This window comes from Mesoplodon densirostris, chromosome 7 (assembly GCF_025265405.1).
Source record: "Mesoplodon densirostris isolate mMesDen1 chromosome 7, mMesDen1 primary haplotype, whole genome shotgun sequence".
Lineage (NCBI taxonomy): Eukaryota > Metazoa > Chordata > Mammalia > Artiodactyla > Ziphiidae > Mesoplodon > Mesoplodon densirostris.
Genome location: NC_082667.1, coordinates 4,106,823 through 4,120,094, shown reverse-complemented (window position 1 = coordinate 4,120,094; position 13,272 = coordinate 4,106,823). Strand labels below are relative to the sequence as shown.

General features: G+C 57.3%; 1 protein-coding gene across 4 annotated transcripts in view; it reads left to right on the top strand.

Moving 5' to 3' along the window:
• Nucleotides 1–13,272, top strand: part of ANO1 (anoctamin 1) — a 91,508-nt gene that overhangs the window by 23,448 nt on the left and 54,788 nt on the right. For 2 of the 4 annotated variants that reach the window (XM_060105514.1, XM_060105516.1), the window contains exons 4-9: nucleotides 250–401; nucleotides 1,929–1,983; nucleotides 5,186–5,237; nucleotides 7,582–7,647; nucleotides 8,134–8,189; nucleotides 11,732–11,773. In XM_060105514.1, the coding sequence (XP_059961497.1) occupies nucleotides 250–401; nucleotides 1,929–1,983; nucleotides 5,186–5,237; nucleotides 7,582–7,647; nucleotides 8,134–8,189; nucleotides 11,732–11,773 (423 nt within the window). The remainder of the gene's footprint in view (nucleotides 1–249; nucleotides 402–1,928; nucleotides 1,984–5,185; nucleotides 5,238–7,581; nucleotides 7,648–8,133; nucleotides 8,190–11,731; nucleotides 11,774–13,272) is intronic. The other 2 variants (XM_060105517.1, XM_060105515.1) reach the window with 1 other exon arrangement.

Below are 13,272 nucleotides of genomic sequence, written 5' to 3'. Positions count from 1 at the left end.
GAAGTTCTCTGGCATGTACTAGAATTGCCCTTTTGGCTGGGATCTCCCGAAACTCTGAGCTTTCAGGCTCATCTAGAAACGCGGGCGTGGAGGGGGCGTGGAGGGGACATCGTGGCCCATCCCCGCCCCCTGTTCCCAGGCCGGGCCGTCTCTGTGGCGGGGGGCTCGCTCCCTGCCCGTCTCAGAATAGATTCCCAGAGTCATGGCTCAGCAGATGACATGCGTGCCCCTGCCCTGCCTCGCCCACAGCTGTATCACATTAATGAGACCCGTGGCCTCCTGAAAAAGATCAACTCTGTGCTGCAGAAGATCACGGACCCCATCCAGCCCAAGGTGGCGGAGCACAGACCCCAGACCACAAAGAGGCTCTCCTATCCCTTCTCCCGGGAGAAGCAGCACCTGTAAGTGGGCCCCCCCACACCCGCTTGCCCCTTCCCGAGGGCCCCCCGCTGTGTGGTGATTCCACCCTGTGTTGGATGTGGTCCTCTGAGGCCAGAGGGAGTTCTCCAACCCCCAATGAAGTGGGGGATTTCAGCCCCTGAAGCATATTCGCATAAGAGCTTGTGGTTCTTGAGCACAGAAGAGGCCCTGGAAATAATTTCCAAGGTCATTATTAACTGAGGAATTCAGGGGACAGCAAGTCCTGTCCTGCTGGGTGACACTTGGGAAAACTAGCTTGAGCCCATGTGAGGGAAGGCCTGGGCCTGGGATTAAAGCCCCAAAGCAGCAGTCTGGGTACCCTCCCCCTGCCCTGCTCGGTCCCTCTTGGGATGTGTCCCGAGGAGTCGGGTCTGGTTAGCTGCACCCCCTGAAGGCTGCCGAGCTCTGGGAGCCCAGAACCGAATAGCAGCCCCAGCTGGAGTCCTGAGGCCCCAGAGAGTCGCAGCCAGTGCGGTTGCCTGGCGGGGCTGCACCTATTCTGGAACCTTCCCTCCTCCCCTGCTCCTGAGGGGCAATGGGGCGTAGCCACCTGGGTCAGCGGCAGCTGCAAGGCCTCCGTGGGGCCTCACTAGGCAGAGCTGGAGGGAGGGCAGGGGTGGGAATAGAAAGCTTGGAGTCTGGGAATCCTGTGGGGCTAGGATGACGAGCTCTAGGGGGTGGGAGGCTCCTGGACACCACTGGTCCCACGAGACATGAAGAGCCTCCGCTTAGAACTGGGGCTTCCGCCCTGGCCAGGGCATTAGTCACAGGGCCGGGGCCACATGCTTCACTCGCTGGTTCCCGATCCTCCTGGGGATAAGACATAAGAGAGAAGGAAGTGGCTCCGGCCCAACTCCTCCCACCAGCGCCAGGACCCGGGCCCCCGCGCATTAGAGGGAGACGCCCTCTTTCCATGACCCCCAGGGCCCTGGCCACCTCCCTTGGCACCCCCTGCCTTGCCAGGCTTGGCTCACCTCCAGGCTCTGGGCCACCCCCAACCCCGAGTTGCCCTCCCCGGCTGTACGCTGAGTGTGTTGGGAATCGAGTAATGTGTTCCAGAGACATCCCTCTGCCCTCAGGAAGCCTTAGGAAATCTCTGTGTGGCCCAAGACCTCAGGACGGAAACAGTTTGGAAATTATAGGGAGACCGTCTTAAATAGTAAAGTGTCGGACGATGGGATCACCCCAGGAGTGCTGCAGCAGAGACTAAAATTTGCCCCCGAGGGTGTCATTGGAAGGAAAAGGGATCCTTGGCGAGGGAGGTCTGACCACAGTTGCCCTGGGGTCACTTCCCACCCAGGGGGGTCTCCCAGCCTCCCAAGGGGTGAGGGGATGAACAGCCTCTTCCAAATGCCCAGGGTCGGGTCACACCCGGCGTGCGTGCAGACAGAGCTTTGTCAATTTCACGGTCACCGCTCATGGGGGTAGTGTGGTCCCCCAAGGCCTCGGAAACCGGGAGCGCTGACTCCAGTGAGCTGCGTCTCTTTTTGTTCCCAAAATTTCAACAGATTTGACCTGTCTGACAAGGATTCCTTTTTCGACAGCAAAACCCGGAGCACGATAGTAAGTATCGCTCACTCATGGGAATCCATAGCTCCTCAGCAAGGTGGCCCCCGGGGAAACGGGATGATAATTTCATTTCAGCCAAGCTCCTCTGGGTGGAAGGGGCTCTAATTGTCTGTGGCAGAAATAATTAGAATAATAAAACCAGCGGGCTGCGAGGGGCCCAGGGGATGGCCGGGGTGGAGTAGCAGGGACGAAGCAGAGGGACTCCAGACCCGCTGGGTCATTTCAAAATGTTCCCGCATCTCTGCAGCTCCCAGCACGCCTCTCCAGCCTCCGTGCCACTTGCCCTTAGTGGAATCTGTACGTCCCTGTCTCTCTGGAGGTTTGTGAGCAGGCAGGCCTGACAGGAGGGATGGGGTGGTGTAGGCAAAGGGACGAGGGTTTGGGTCGATTTCCAGAGCTTTGCCAGACGAGCAAACTGTGGCTTGAAATCTGACCAGGCCGCCCTGCCCTACTCCAGGTATTGGTTTAATGTTTATCCATCGGCCGCCAAGTTGTCCACCAGCCAAGCTGGGCTGTGCACGGCTCAGGACCCAACTTCTGTCTAAACAAGTATTAACCTCGTAGCCAAGCTGCTGCTTCTCTCTCTTCCTGGCCCAGAAAGCCCAGCCTGGCGAGGAGAGGGGCAGGGCTGGCAGGAGGCGGCCGCTTGACCTTGAGCAGATAACTGCCCCTCACAGCCACATCCTGAGACTGGCAGGCACCCAGGCACAGGACAGTGAGTGGTGTAGGCCGCCTTGGCGTGGGGGGCCCAGGCCACTGCCTGGACAGACAGAGCCCGGTCCCATCAACCCTGTGTCCCCTCCCAGCCTAGCGACTCGCAAACGGGACAAGGTGGCGTCCTGCTCAAAGGGCAGCCGTGCGCCCACACCAAGGGTAACCTGGATGCAGCGCCGGGAACACAGCCACTGCTGTGCTTTTTATTATTGACCATGTTCTGATGAAATTAGCAATTACATCTCATAATTTATAATAAACAATGAGGAACTCGTTTATGAAAAATGTCAGCAGCCGGTGTAGCTTGGGGCTGACATGTGGTCCAGGAGAGGTAAGTTCTCCCTCTTGGACACAGACCGCTCAGGAGAACCAGATGCAGTTGAACCTGAACGGTTTCACTTTTTCTCTGTCATTTTGGGATGGGAGAGAATTGGAATGGCCAGCTGGGGGAACTGAGGCACGTGCTGTGTTTCCATACGTATGTGCACCCCAGTTTTTACATTATCTGGAGCCACCAGGATGCTCCTGGAAGCACAGGGCAGGGCGCAGATTCGTAAATTCATTCTCTTTTTTTTTTACTTTTTTTACTTTATTGTTTTATTTTATTTTATTTTTTGGGCCACACCATGTGGCTTGCGGGATCTTAGTTCCCTGACCAGGGATCGAACCCGGGCCCCTGGCAGTGGAAGTGTGGAGTCCTAACCCCTGGACGGCCAGGGAAGTCCCCGTAAATTCACTCTTGCTGTCGGGGTGGTGGCCTGGGGTTGGGGTCATATGTGAATGGAAGCTCTAGGCCCCGTCTCGTGGAGAATCCACTTTAAAACTGAGCTCAGACCGTGATCCCCAAGTCACAGAAGGCAATTCTGTCTGAGCCAGTAAGTGTTAGCTGAATGATCCACGACTCCGATTACCTCTGGCATAGGGGGCATTCTCTCCCAGAGACCCTGAAGGCCTGTTTGTAAACACCAACGCTCCAGAGAAACTCTTTGGTGACTCAAAACTTTGCCCTCGGTTAGTTGGACCCTGTGGTCTTGAGACCCAGCGTCCTTCTAGACAAAGATACAACAGTCCCTCCTGTCTCCTTCCCGGTGCTGCTAGCATATCGGGGCCTCCCAGTGTGCAGGCGGGTAGGAGTCGGGATCAGCAAGGAACAATGGGGAAGGGCCTGAGGTGCTGGTCTTAGGACTTGGATTTTCAGCCTGTAGGCACTAGGGAGCCATAGATGGTTGTGGAGCAACGTCCTAGAAAGATCACTGCCAGTGGCCAGTTGTGGAAGGGCAGATGGAGGGGGGATGTGGGATCACAGGGGTGGTTGTGAAGGGGGGCTGTGGCTGCACATGGAAGGGAGGAGGGGGTTATGGGAGAATCAGCAAGGTCGGGATGAGGCCACCGATTAGATTCAAGAGGTGCCAGGGAGAGAGCCAGCTAACTGGGTCATTCATTCATTCATTCATTCATTCATTCATCAGTCAGTTACCGAGCACCTGGTGTCTGCCCAAGATGGGCGGGAGGTGAGGGAGGCAACAGGCACATGGCAGAGGTGAAGTAATCCGGGACAAGAGAGCAGAGTTAGGGAACTCCCTGGCGGTCCAGTGGTTAGGGCTGGGCACTTTCACCGCCAGGGCCCATGTTCATCCCTGGTCGAGGAACTGAGATCCTTCAAGCCGAGTGGGGCGGCCAAAAAAAAAGAGAGAGAGAGCAAAGTTAGAAGGCAGAGCAACAGGGATGGTGGCTGCTCGGTGACCCGTTTGTTAAGGTGGCTCTGTAGCCATTTAGCTCTCGGGGAGAAGCGCTTCTGGCAAAAGAAACAGCCATGGTGAAGGCCCTGTGGCCTCAGGAGAGGGTTGGCGAGTGAGGGGGGCAGCCAGGAGGCCGGCTTGCTGGGACAGGGCTGGGCGGACAGAGAGGAGGAGAGAAGGTCAGATGGCCCAGGGCCTGGGGGGCACTGGAGGGTGGGACCTCGGCGGGGTCTCGGGGGGTTGGAGTGCTCTGACCCACGCGTCTATGGCACAGGGCCGATTCTTTTCACCCCATTTTGTGGATGGGGAAACTGAGGCACGGGGCACGAGGTAGTTAGCCCAAGACCACACGGCTACAAGGACGCAGACCCAGGCAGGCAGACCCCCAAGCCGGGGCTCCTGAGGCGGCAAAGTGAAATGTTTTGTTCGTAAAAGGGGCACAGGTTTCTAGAACATACAGGGCCACACCCGAGAGTGGTCCTATCAGCGGAGTCCTCATGCCTCTGAATTCCAACTCACCTCTCAGCCAAAAGGGGCGGAAACCCACCACCAGAGTGCACAGGACCCCCGTACTCCTGAGCCCAAGCACAGTGTGGGCCCTTCGAGGTGACCTTGTCCCCAAGAATGCAAATCCTGACCCCATCCTTGGGGGATACAGGAGGCTGGCACTGTTAACGGTCACCACCTCCCTTCCCGGTGACCCGTGATGGAGTAGCTCTGGTCCCCCCTTGTCTCCACAACAGGTCTACGAAATCCTGAAGAGAACAACGTGTACCAAAGCCAAGTACAGCATGGGTAAGGGCGTGCTTGGGGCTTGAGCTCAGCGCTCATCTCGCTGTGTAATCTTGCCTCTCCATCTTCTCCGTGGGAGGCGGGTGGCCGGGCTGGGGTTTTTTAGAGGGTTTTGATTTAAGCCTGGTGTAACAGTCTCAGGCAGGAGGGCCGTTCCAGGACCAAGGGGCGGTTTTACAGCCCTTTTAAGCACCAAAGGATCCTCCTCTCTGGCTTGAGGCATCTGGTGGCCTGTGGAGCCTCTCAATGCAGAGGCGGTAAATCCTGGCTGCTGGAAACTGGAGGGTGACCAAGGGGTCCTGACCCTCTCTTGACCTTCACAGTCCAGGGGGAGGTAGTTAGGGTTCCAGCCGGGGCGGCAGCCTGATGCAGCAGCCAGACACGCACACAGCCTAGAAGGTGCCCCACCCAGGCCGTGGCCTTGCTGGAAGGGGTGCCCCTCGACGTGTGCCCTTAGGCGGAACCTGCCACAAAACCGGCCCCGCTGGGCTCCTCGGGTACTGGTTTACAGAACACCTCAACCACAGGTGCAAAACCTTCTCGATTAAAGCGTGCAGAGGGAACCATCCCCCCACCCCGCCCCCTGCCATGCAGGTCCCTTGCCCACCGCCGCAGGCTGAGTTTGCTAAAGCAAAATGTCTCAGGGCAAAGTGATGCCTTTTCCCAGTCTTTCCCCCCTTCCTGTTGAGCCGCTTTATGCCCCGCTGAGAGCGGAGCTCACGGCACAATCCTTCATGCTCTGGAAGCATCTGAAGCTCCAAGCCTGTGGTTCGAGGGTGCAGGGCAGGGCTGGTAAGAGCCTATGTATCGGGAGAGACGCCCTGCCTATTGGCTTCCTGGGAGGGAAGGAAGCAAAGAACAGGAGGAGGACTCAGATGCTCGCAGCTGAAGTCTGGGGCAGGCCCAGGATGCAGCGGGCGGGGGGCGGGGGGGATGACACCTCCAGGCTCAGACAGGCTGCCTAGGGTGGCCAGTGGTCAGTCACGGGCCCGCCCTTTGGGCCTGAAATCTCTAAGCCCGTGTACTAAGTCGTGGCGGGGGACACACATTCAGGAGTCGAGAGGAGGCCAGGAAAACTGTCCCCAGTGGAGCAAGGTCCTCCAGGGGGGCCCCGGCCACCAGTGGTGGGGAGAAGCATGGGTCTAGTCCCAGCGATGCATCTCAGAACTCAGTCTCCCTTTAGCGTCCCTGTAGGATCCCTTCTGGTGGAGACTCGTGTGGTTGCTGTGAAGGTTTGCAGGGAGTCCAGGGTCTGGCGCTTCTCAGCTAGAGCTGATCCCCACCCCGGGCCACGCTGTGTGTCCTGGCCAGTTCCCTGGCAGCACTGGTTCCCCGTGCCCGTGACGAAGCAGAGAGATGGAGGGGCCTTCTCTGCACCCCATTTCACACTGGCCTTGTCTGAGGGCCCTCTTGACCTCCAGATTCATTGATGGGTTCGGTCACCCACCAGCCTCTGTGCCAGAAAGGTCCCTACCCTCAGGGAGTTTCCATTCTGGAGGATGGAAACAGATGAGAAATGACAAGGTAAACCAGAAGATAATCCTGCAGGTTGGGGATGGGGAGTGATGGGGGATGTAGAACCAGCGATCAGAGGTCTTTCTGATGAGGTGACCTTGGAGGGGTGAGGCTTCCGGGTAGAGGAGCACCTGAGGCAGCAGGGTGTTGAGAGCATTCTAGGGGCAGTGGGGGGGCCGGTGAACCTGGATCCGGCCCCTTGTTCATTTTTTACCGCAGCTGAACTTTCCACTCGTGGGGGTTTGGCCACGTGCTCCCACCTGGCTCCGGTTTGGATTTGTAAGTGTCCCTAGGTGCCCTGACCATTCCAGATCACTAGCTGAGGAGATGGTCTATTTTTAAGTGGACTTCAAGGAGTGCCTTTCCCCCCAGTGTCACAGCAGAGTAGTCAAGAGTGGGCTGGCCAGGCCACTGACAAATCTGACCCCCTTACCACCTAGAAAGCCTCTTCATCCAGGCAGAGGGTTCTGTGACCAGCAAAGGGCTTCGTGGAAACTCCTGGGCAGCGCTGGCCCCCAAAGATGTGTGCAAAGCAAGATCAGGTCTCTGGGAAACCCCAGACCCATGCGCGGCCGAGCTCTGCCTTACCCCCTCACGACGCTGTCTTCTGGGGCTGGGTGCCCAAGCCCACACCTCTGGATTCTAGGAGGTGCAGGTGTGGTTATTTTTATCCTGCCCCCAGCGCGGGGCTTCAGGCAGCAAACAAGGGGCCCAGCCATCGCTCCCCTGCCCCCAGGAGTGCTGGACTGTGCGTGAGCGCTTTGCCCCCCAAATGCAGCTTTGATCCTTTCATGCCCTTTTGCATGTAACTAATAGCCGGATGTATAAACAGGGCAAGGAGAGGGAAGAAAGAAGGACTCTGCCCTTTTAAGTAAAAGGCGAAAATGTGGTAAATACGGTAAGTGCCTCTGCCCCCGCGTGGGGCACGCAGGCCTCCTCTTTGGCTTTTCCAATCAACCTAAAATCTAATTCCAAATTGTATGTGTGTTTTCTGACACCATCAATTTTTCCATCCATATTTTTCTCATGATTCAGCTTTTCTAACCACTTACAATCCCCTTCCTCACCTGCAGGTTTGCCCTCCAGCAGGCGGGGGTAGCTGGTGAATCGCAGGTTTGGGGGTACCTCCTTCCTCCCAGATGTAACTTCCTCTTGGGGTTTCCTCTGTGTCTTCCTAATTCTGCCAGTAGAGCATGTTTTTATCATCTCCTAGTCAAACCCGGGGAGGAAACCCCAGAAAGGTGGTCGGGCTCTGTGCAAGCAGGTGTGGCTCGCTTTGAGAAAATTCTCGGTGGTTGAGACAGCCTTGGGACCGCTCTGATTGAACACGGAGCCGTCGGAGACGGGCCTGGTCCGTAATCCTCTCTCTGCCTTTGTTTTCAAGGCATCACGAGCCTGCTGGCCAACGGCGTTTACTCGGCAGCCTACCCACTGCACGATGTAAGTAACCTTGACAAACATCGCTCATCTCTGCGCGTCATTTGATTCTCCAAACCCCGAGGGCCACACGCCCCAGGGAGCTCTTGTTATCCTGTGGTCGGGGCTTCCTGCTTTGGCGCTCCTGTAAATGTCAGCCGCTCAGGGCCCTTCCTGGTTCCCCAGGTGGGGACCAGAATCACACACAGAGCCATCTATTCTTACCAAATCATTCCACCAAGACAGGGGCACTTGGGGCAGAAACTCTGCAGGGCCATATCTGAACTTCACGGCCAGCTGGTCCACAAGAACTTTCCCTGGCTCAGCCTCCCCTACCCTGCCCTTCCCGAGCTCTGGCAGAATGACCAGTGAGCTCTGTTTTGTATCTGTTTCTGCAGAGCAAGTGGCCAGTTTCCTGAGCCGAATCTCCAAATCCCACTGGTATCCCCCTGACAAATATAGCCTGTGGCCACGGCCGCGTGGTCTTGGCTTGGGATAGAGAGAGAGAAGATTCTCTTCTTATTGTCTCTATGGAAACAAGGACTAGAGTTCAACAGAGCACTGGGGATGGGCCATGGGGCCTGAGCAGTGTGGGAACTCCGGACAGAGGATCTCTGGAACTTTCCAAATGTGTGTTACTGCAAAGGCTAGGGGAGAGAGAGGACAGGCATGGGGGCCCGGGGACCCAGATTTTAGTCCTGGCCGCTCACTCCTCTGTGACCTTGAGCAGAGGCAGCCCCTGTCCTCTCTGAGCCCCAGTGCCCCCATCTGCAAGTCAGAAATAATACCTGCCCTGTCCAGTTGCCAGGGCTGCAAAGGGTGTTAGCAGGAATTCAGAAACAGAAGGGCTTTCAGTAAGACATTGGACGAACGGGGGGTGGGGCCGGATGGCAAAGGGCTGTCCACCCGGACCGTGGACTCAGAGGGAAAGCTGCTCAGCCGACCTGCCGCCGTCCCCCGTCACTCACTGTGAGGATCTGGGCTCAACTGAGCCCGTTTTCCCACCTCTGTGCCTCCGTTCATGCTGTTCCTTCTGCCTGCAGTGCTCTTCCCTCCTCCTCTGCCTGGACAGCCCCTCCCCAGGGCAAACAAAACATCCCCATGGAGCCTTCCTTTCCCCGCCCCCCCGGCACGGTTGAGTCTTCCTCCCTCTCTGGACCTCCATGCTCCCCGTCCCACAAAGACAGCACTGTTTGGCCGCCATGCACTATGCATGCATCTCATGAAAGCCTCTGCACCCAGTAGGTGCTCAATAAATGCAGCGTGGGGTTAAGTCGAGCCATCTTGGTGATTGCCCTGTTGCGGGATGAACGCTCCGAGGGAGGACTCAGACCCCGCAGGTCCCGGCTGGCGCTTCTGGCTTCTCCCTAGAAGGCGCCTCGCTCATCCGTCCCGTCTGTGCCGCTCAGGTTTGCTCAGCCCTACTTGGCCTTTGAACTGTCACCCCTGCCAAGACGTCAGGGACAGAAGCCGAAACGTTTCAGGGCCTCCCTGCCTGTCTGATTCAGCCCTTTAAGTCTTGAAAGGGAAAGGGGAAAGATCAACATTTCTGAGCACCTACTGTATGCAAAGAACTGTGTCTAGTAGGAGCTTTATCTCATTTAATCTGGTGCAAACACGGAGGCTCAGAGAGCTTTAGTGACTCGCCCAAGTTCACACAGCCCCTGTGGAGGAGCTGGGGCCAGAAGCCAGCCCTGGTTGACAGCAGGCTACTCCACCCCTGGCCGCACCACCACGGCGTCCTCCCCTGGAGGCCGATGCATCCCTCTTCTCAGGCTTCGCTTCCACATTTGTCTTAGGAATCAATTCTCGCAGCAGTTTAAACCGACGAGTACAAGACTTCCACTGAGCCCCCAAAAAGCATCTCCAAGATCCTCATGTTAGAAACTCCTTGCACACCATCATCTTTGTCCCTTACACAGCAGTAGGGAAGCCCACCACGTGAGGTCTGTTCCCACTTTACAGATGCGGAAACTGAGGCTGCAGCTGCTCAAGCAACTTGCCCACGCGCACACAGCCAAGGAGTGGAGCCCAGATCCTCTGGCTCTGCTTCCAGGGTTCTTTCCAGCGGGATGATGGATCTCAGTCATCTCGAGGGAGTAAGAGATTTTACATCCATGAATTTTCTGTACAACTGATGGACACACACCCCATTAAGTACCAAAGCTGATGTTCAAATATTTGGGGAGATAAATCCTTCTGAAGCTAGCCCTGTGGACTCCATGCCTTAAACAGAGGATGCCGGCTGTTGCGAGGCTGCACCTCGGCCTCTGGCAGGCAGCAGGCCCCTCCCGCGCGTGTACGCTTTTCACCATCTGCCTCTCACCCCTGAGCTGTCCTAGGTCACATCTCAGTGCGTGGCCCAGAGCATCCCACCCTCTCCAGGGCCTTGCTTGCTGCGTTCACTCACTCATTCACTCATTCATTCAACAAGAGCATCTGCCAGGCCAGGGGCCGGGGTCATTGCCAACCAGACAGCAGCCTGTTAGGACTGCACAGAGAGGAAGGGCCTTCTGCTCCATAACTAGCATTCGAATCCGGAGAAGGACTTGGCGTTTCAGCCACTGCTGGGTGGCTTTTTGGCTTCCTTCCTGGTTGGCATCTGCCCCCTTCAAAGTCACCGGCTAACGGACCTCTACAGAAATGAGCTGCTGCTGGAATCGTGGGGCCATCTTAGACAAGAGGGAAAACTCTGGGAAGGGGATAGATTGGGTTGGGTGGGGAGGGCCCCTGAAGACTTGGGGGGGGAATTTAGTTAAACTGCTCCCAGAGCATCTTCATTCAAAGACCACAGGCATTGGTTGCCCACCTGGTGGTCAACTTCTCCCCGCCTGGAGGGGGCTGGCGGGGCCGGAAGGGGGGGGTCACGGAAGGAGCTGGTGAGAGGAGCGGGCACCAGGCAGACCTCCCAGAGCCCTCAGAGCTTTATCTGCCCGGCAGTCCTCAGGACCGGTTGGCCAGGCTTCTAGTCATCAGTGTCCCCCGTTGGAATACTGGGCTAGCTTTCGACCTTTAGACACTCCTTCTCTTCCATTGGATTTGGAGACCTGGATCCAAGTCCCAGGTCTGACCGGATTTTGCTGTCTCTCCCAGGAAAGTCAGTTTGCTCCTCTGAGCCTCGGTGTTCCCATCTGTAGAATGGGAGCATTGGACTCACTGATCTGTATGCCCTGGGATCATCTAACTCATGGTCCCTCCTGGGACGCTTGAGAAGGAAGGGGGCACCACCCTAGTGGGGCCTGGGATGAGACGCCAGGACCCTCCTGGCAGAGTGGGATGCATGTTCACCCTGTTGACAATCCCTAAAGCCCCTGAAGCCCCCTTTCCTCTGTGTCACCAGTTCCAAGGACCCGACCGCGTTCCCATCCTGGATGTCGTCTCTGTGTCGAGGGGAAGGCGCTTCGGGCTTTCCCGGGACGCTTTTGATCCTGGGAGGAGGGGGCCTGGGCGCCCTTCCACACCGTGTGAAGTTCTGTCCTGGGACTAGCTCACCTGCGTAGTGGGGGCAGCTGGAGTGCATGTCTGGAAAGGTTACAGGACAGTAAGACACCTTTCTCTCTTTACAGGGAGACTATGAAGGGGAGAACGTGGAGTTCAACGACAGGAAGGTAGGTGCTACAGAGCCGGGAGACGGCCCCTCGGGGTCTGGGAGTCTGGGGGCCAGCGGGGGACAGGGCCCCGGGGGTCACAGCACTGCAGCCCCACATCTGAGTGAGGAGGTTGGTGAACTCACCTCTCTGATTCTCAAAAGCATCCTCGGCAGGTTGTCCGAGCGGGTGAAGGGACGGCACGTGCCCCCCACCTGACCTTCCTTCCTGCACTGACCTGGCCAGCTTCAAACCCGTGTCTCACCGGATCGGCCAGAACCTCCAGGGCTCTTGGCCGACGTTTGGCCTAATCCTGCCTGGCTTCCGGGAAAATAACTTTGGGAGCCACGGGGCCAGCCGCCTGGAGTGCCCCAGCCCCCAGCAGCACACGGGGAACACGATGGATGGTGGTCCAGCCAGTGTTTCTCAAACTGACTTGACCTGGAACCCTTTTTAGCGGGAAAGTTATGGAGCTGGTGTCCCATGAGACACACTTTGGGAAATGCCTAGTGATCCTTTATTCTTCAGTGGTTCTCCCTAATTCCACCCACCCAGGCTCTCAGGAAGCTCTGCTCCGGCACCCAGCCCACATCCGCGCCCCGACAGCCAGTTCTCCTTCCCTCGCATGCCCGCACCCGGACCCCAGCCTCCCCACCTCCCCATGAGCCTATCCCAGCTCCCCAGCAAGCCCTGCCCTCCCTCACCTCAGGGAACAGCCCTCCCTGGGCTCTGCATTCCTTTCAGCCCCCTTTGTCCCATCTCTTGCTTCCCAAGAACGGATCCTTCCAAGGTGCTGGGTGGGGATGTTTCCCTGAGAACCTCACAATGGAGGCCTTGTCCCAAACTGCAAGGCCCGGGAGACTCTGCCTGTGGAATGCTCTCTGTTCCCACCTCCCTCCAGCCCCCCATATGTGTTTTTAAGCCTCCGGTACTTGATACAACTCGCCTGCCCGCCCGCCCAGGAATCCAGCTGAAGATGCTATCTGATTTAGCACAAAAATTACATATTTGGTTATTTTTAGTGTAACATCTGGCATTCGTCTGAGAGCCCGTGACTTGCAGATCTCCTCCATCCTGTCCATGGGCCTGCCCTGCACCAAGCCTGGCCTCAGAGCCCAGCCCGCTTCGTCCCCCTGCAGCCCCCTGCCACTGCCTGGTGCCCTTCCTCCACAGAGACCCTCTTCTGGCCATTTAGCCTCCAAGTCCCAGGCCCCTGCGCCCTAATCTCCCACCCTCTTCCCCATGCTGCAGCCACACTGCCGCCTTTCTAATCTAAAGACGACTCGGCTGATGGTCGCGTCAGTGCCGAGACGGTCTCATTCAGTTATTACTCAGGAACTATTTCCTGGGCACTATAGTGTGTCGGCCCAGCAGACAGCGCCAGGTTCATCCAGACCCAAAAGCTCTCTGCCTGGAATGCGGCCCGCTTTCCACCCCCCTCTCCTCACTTAATGTTATGTCCCAGCAATGTTTGTCCCAGCAAAGCCTGGTCCATGATCAGGGAGTATTGGATGAGTGGA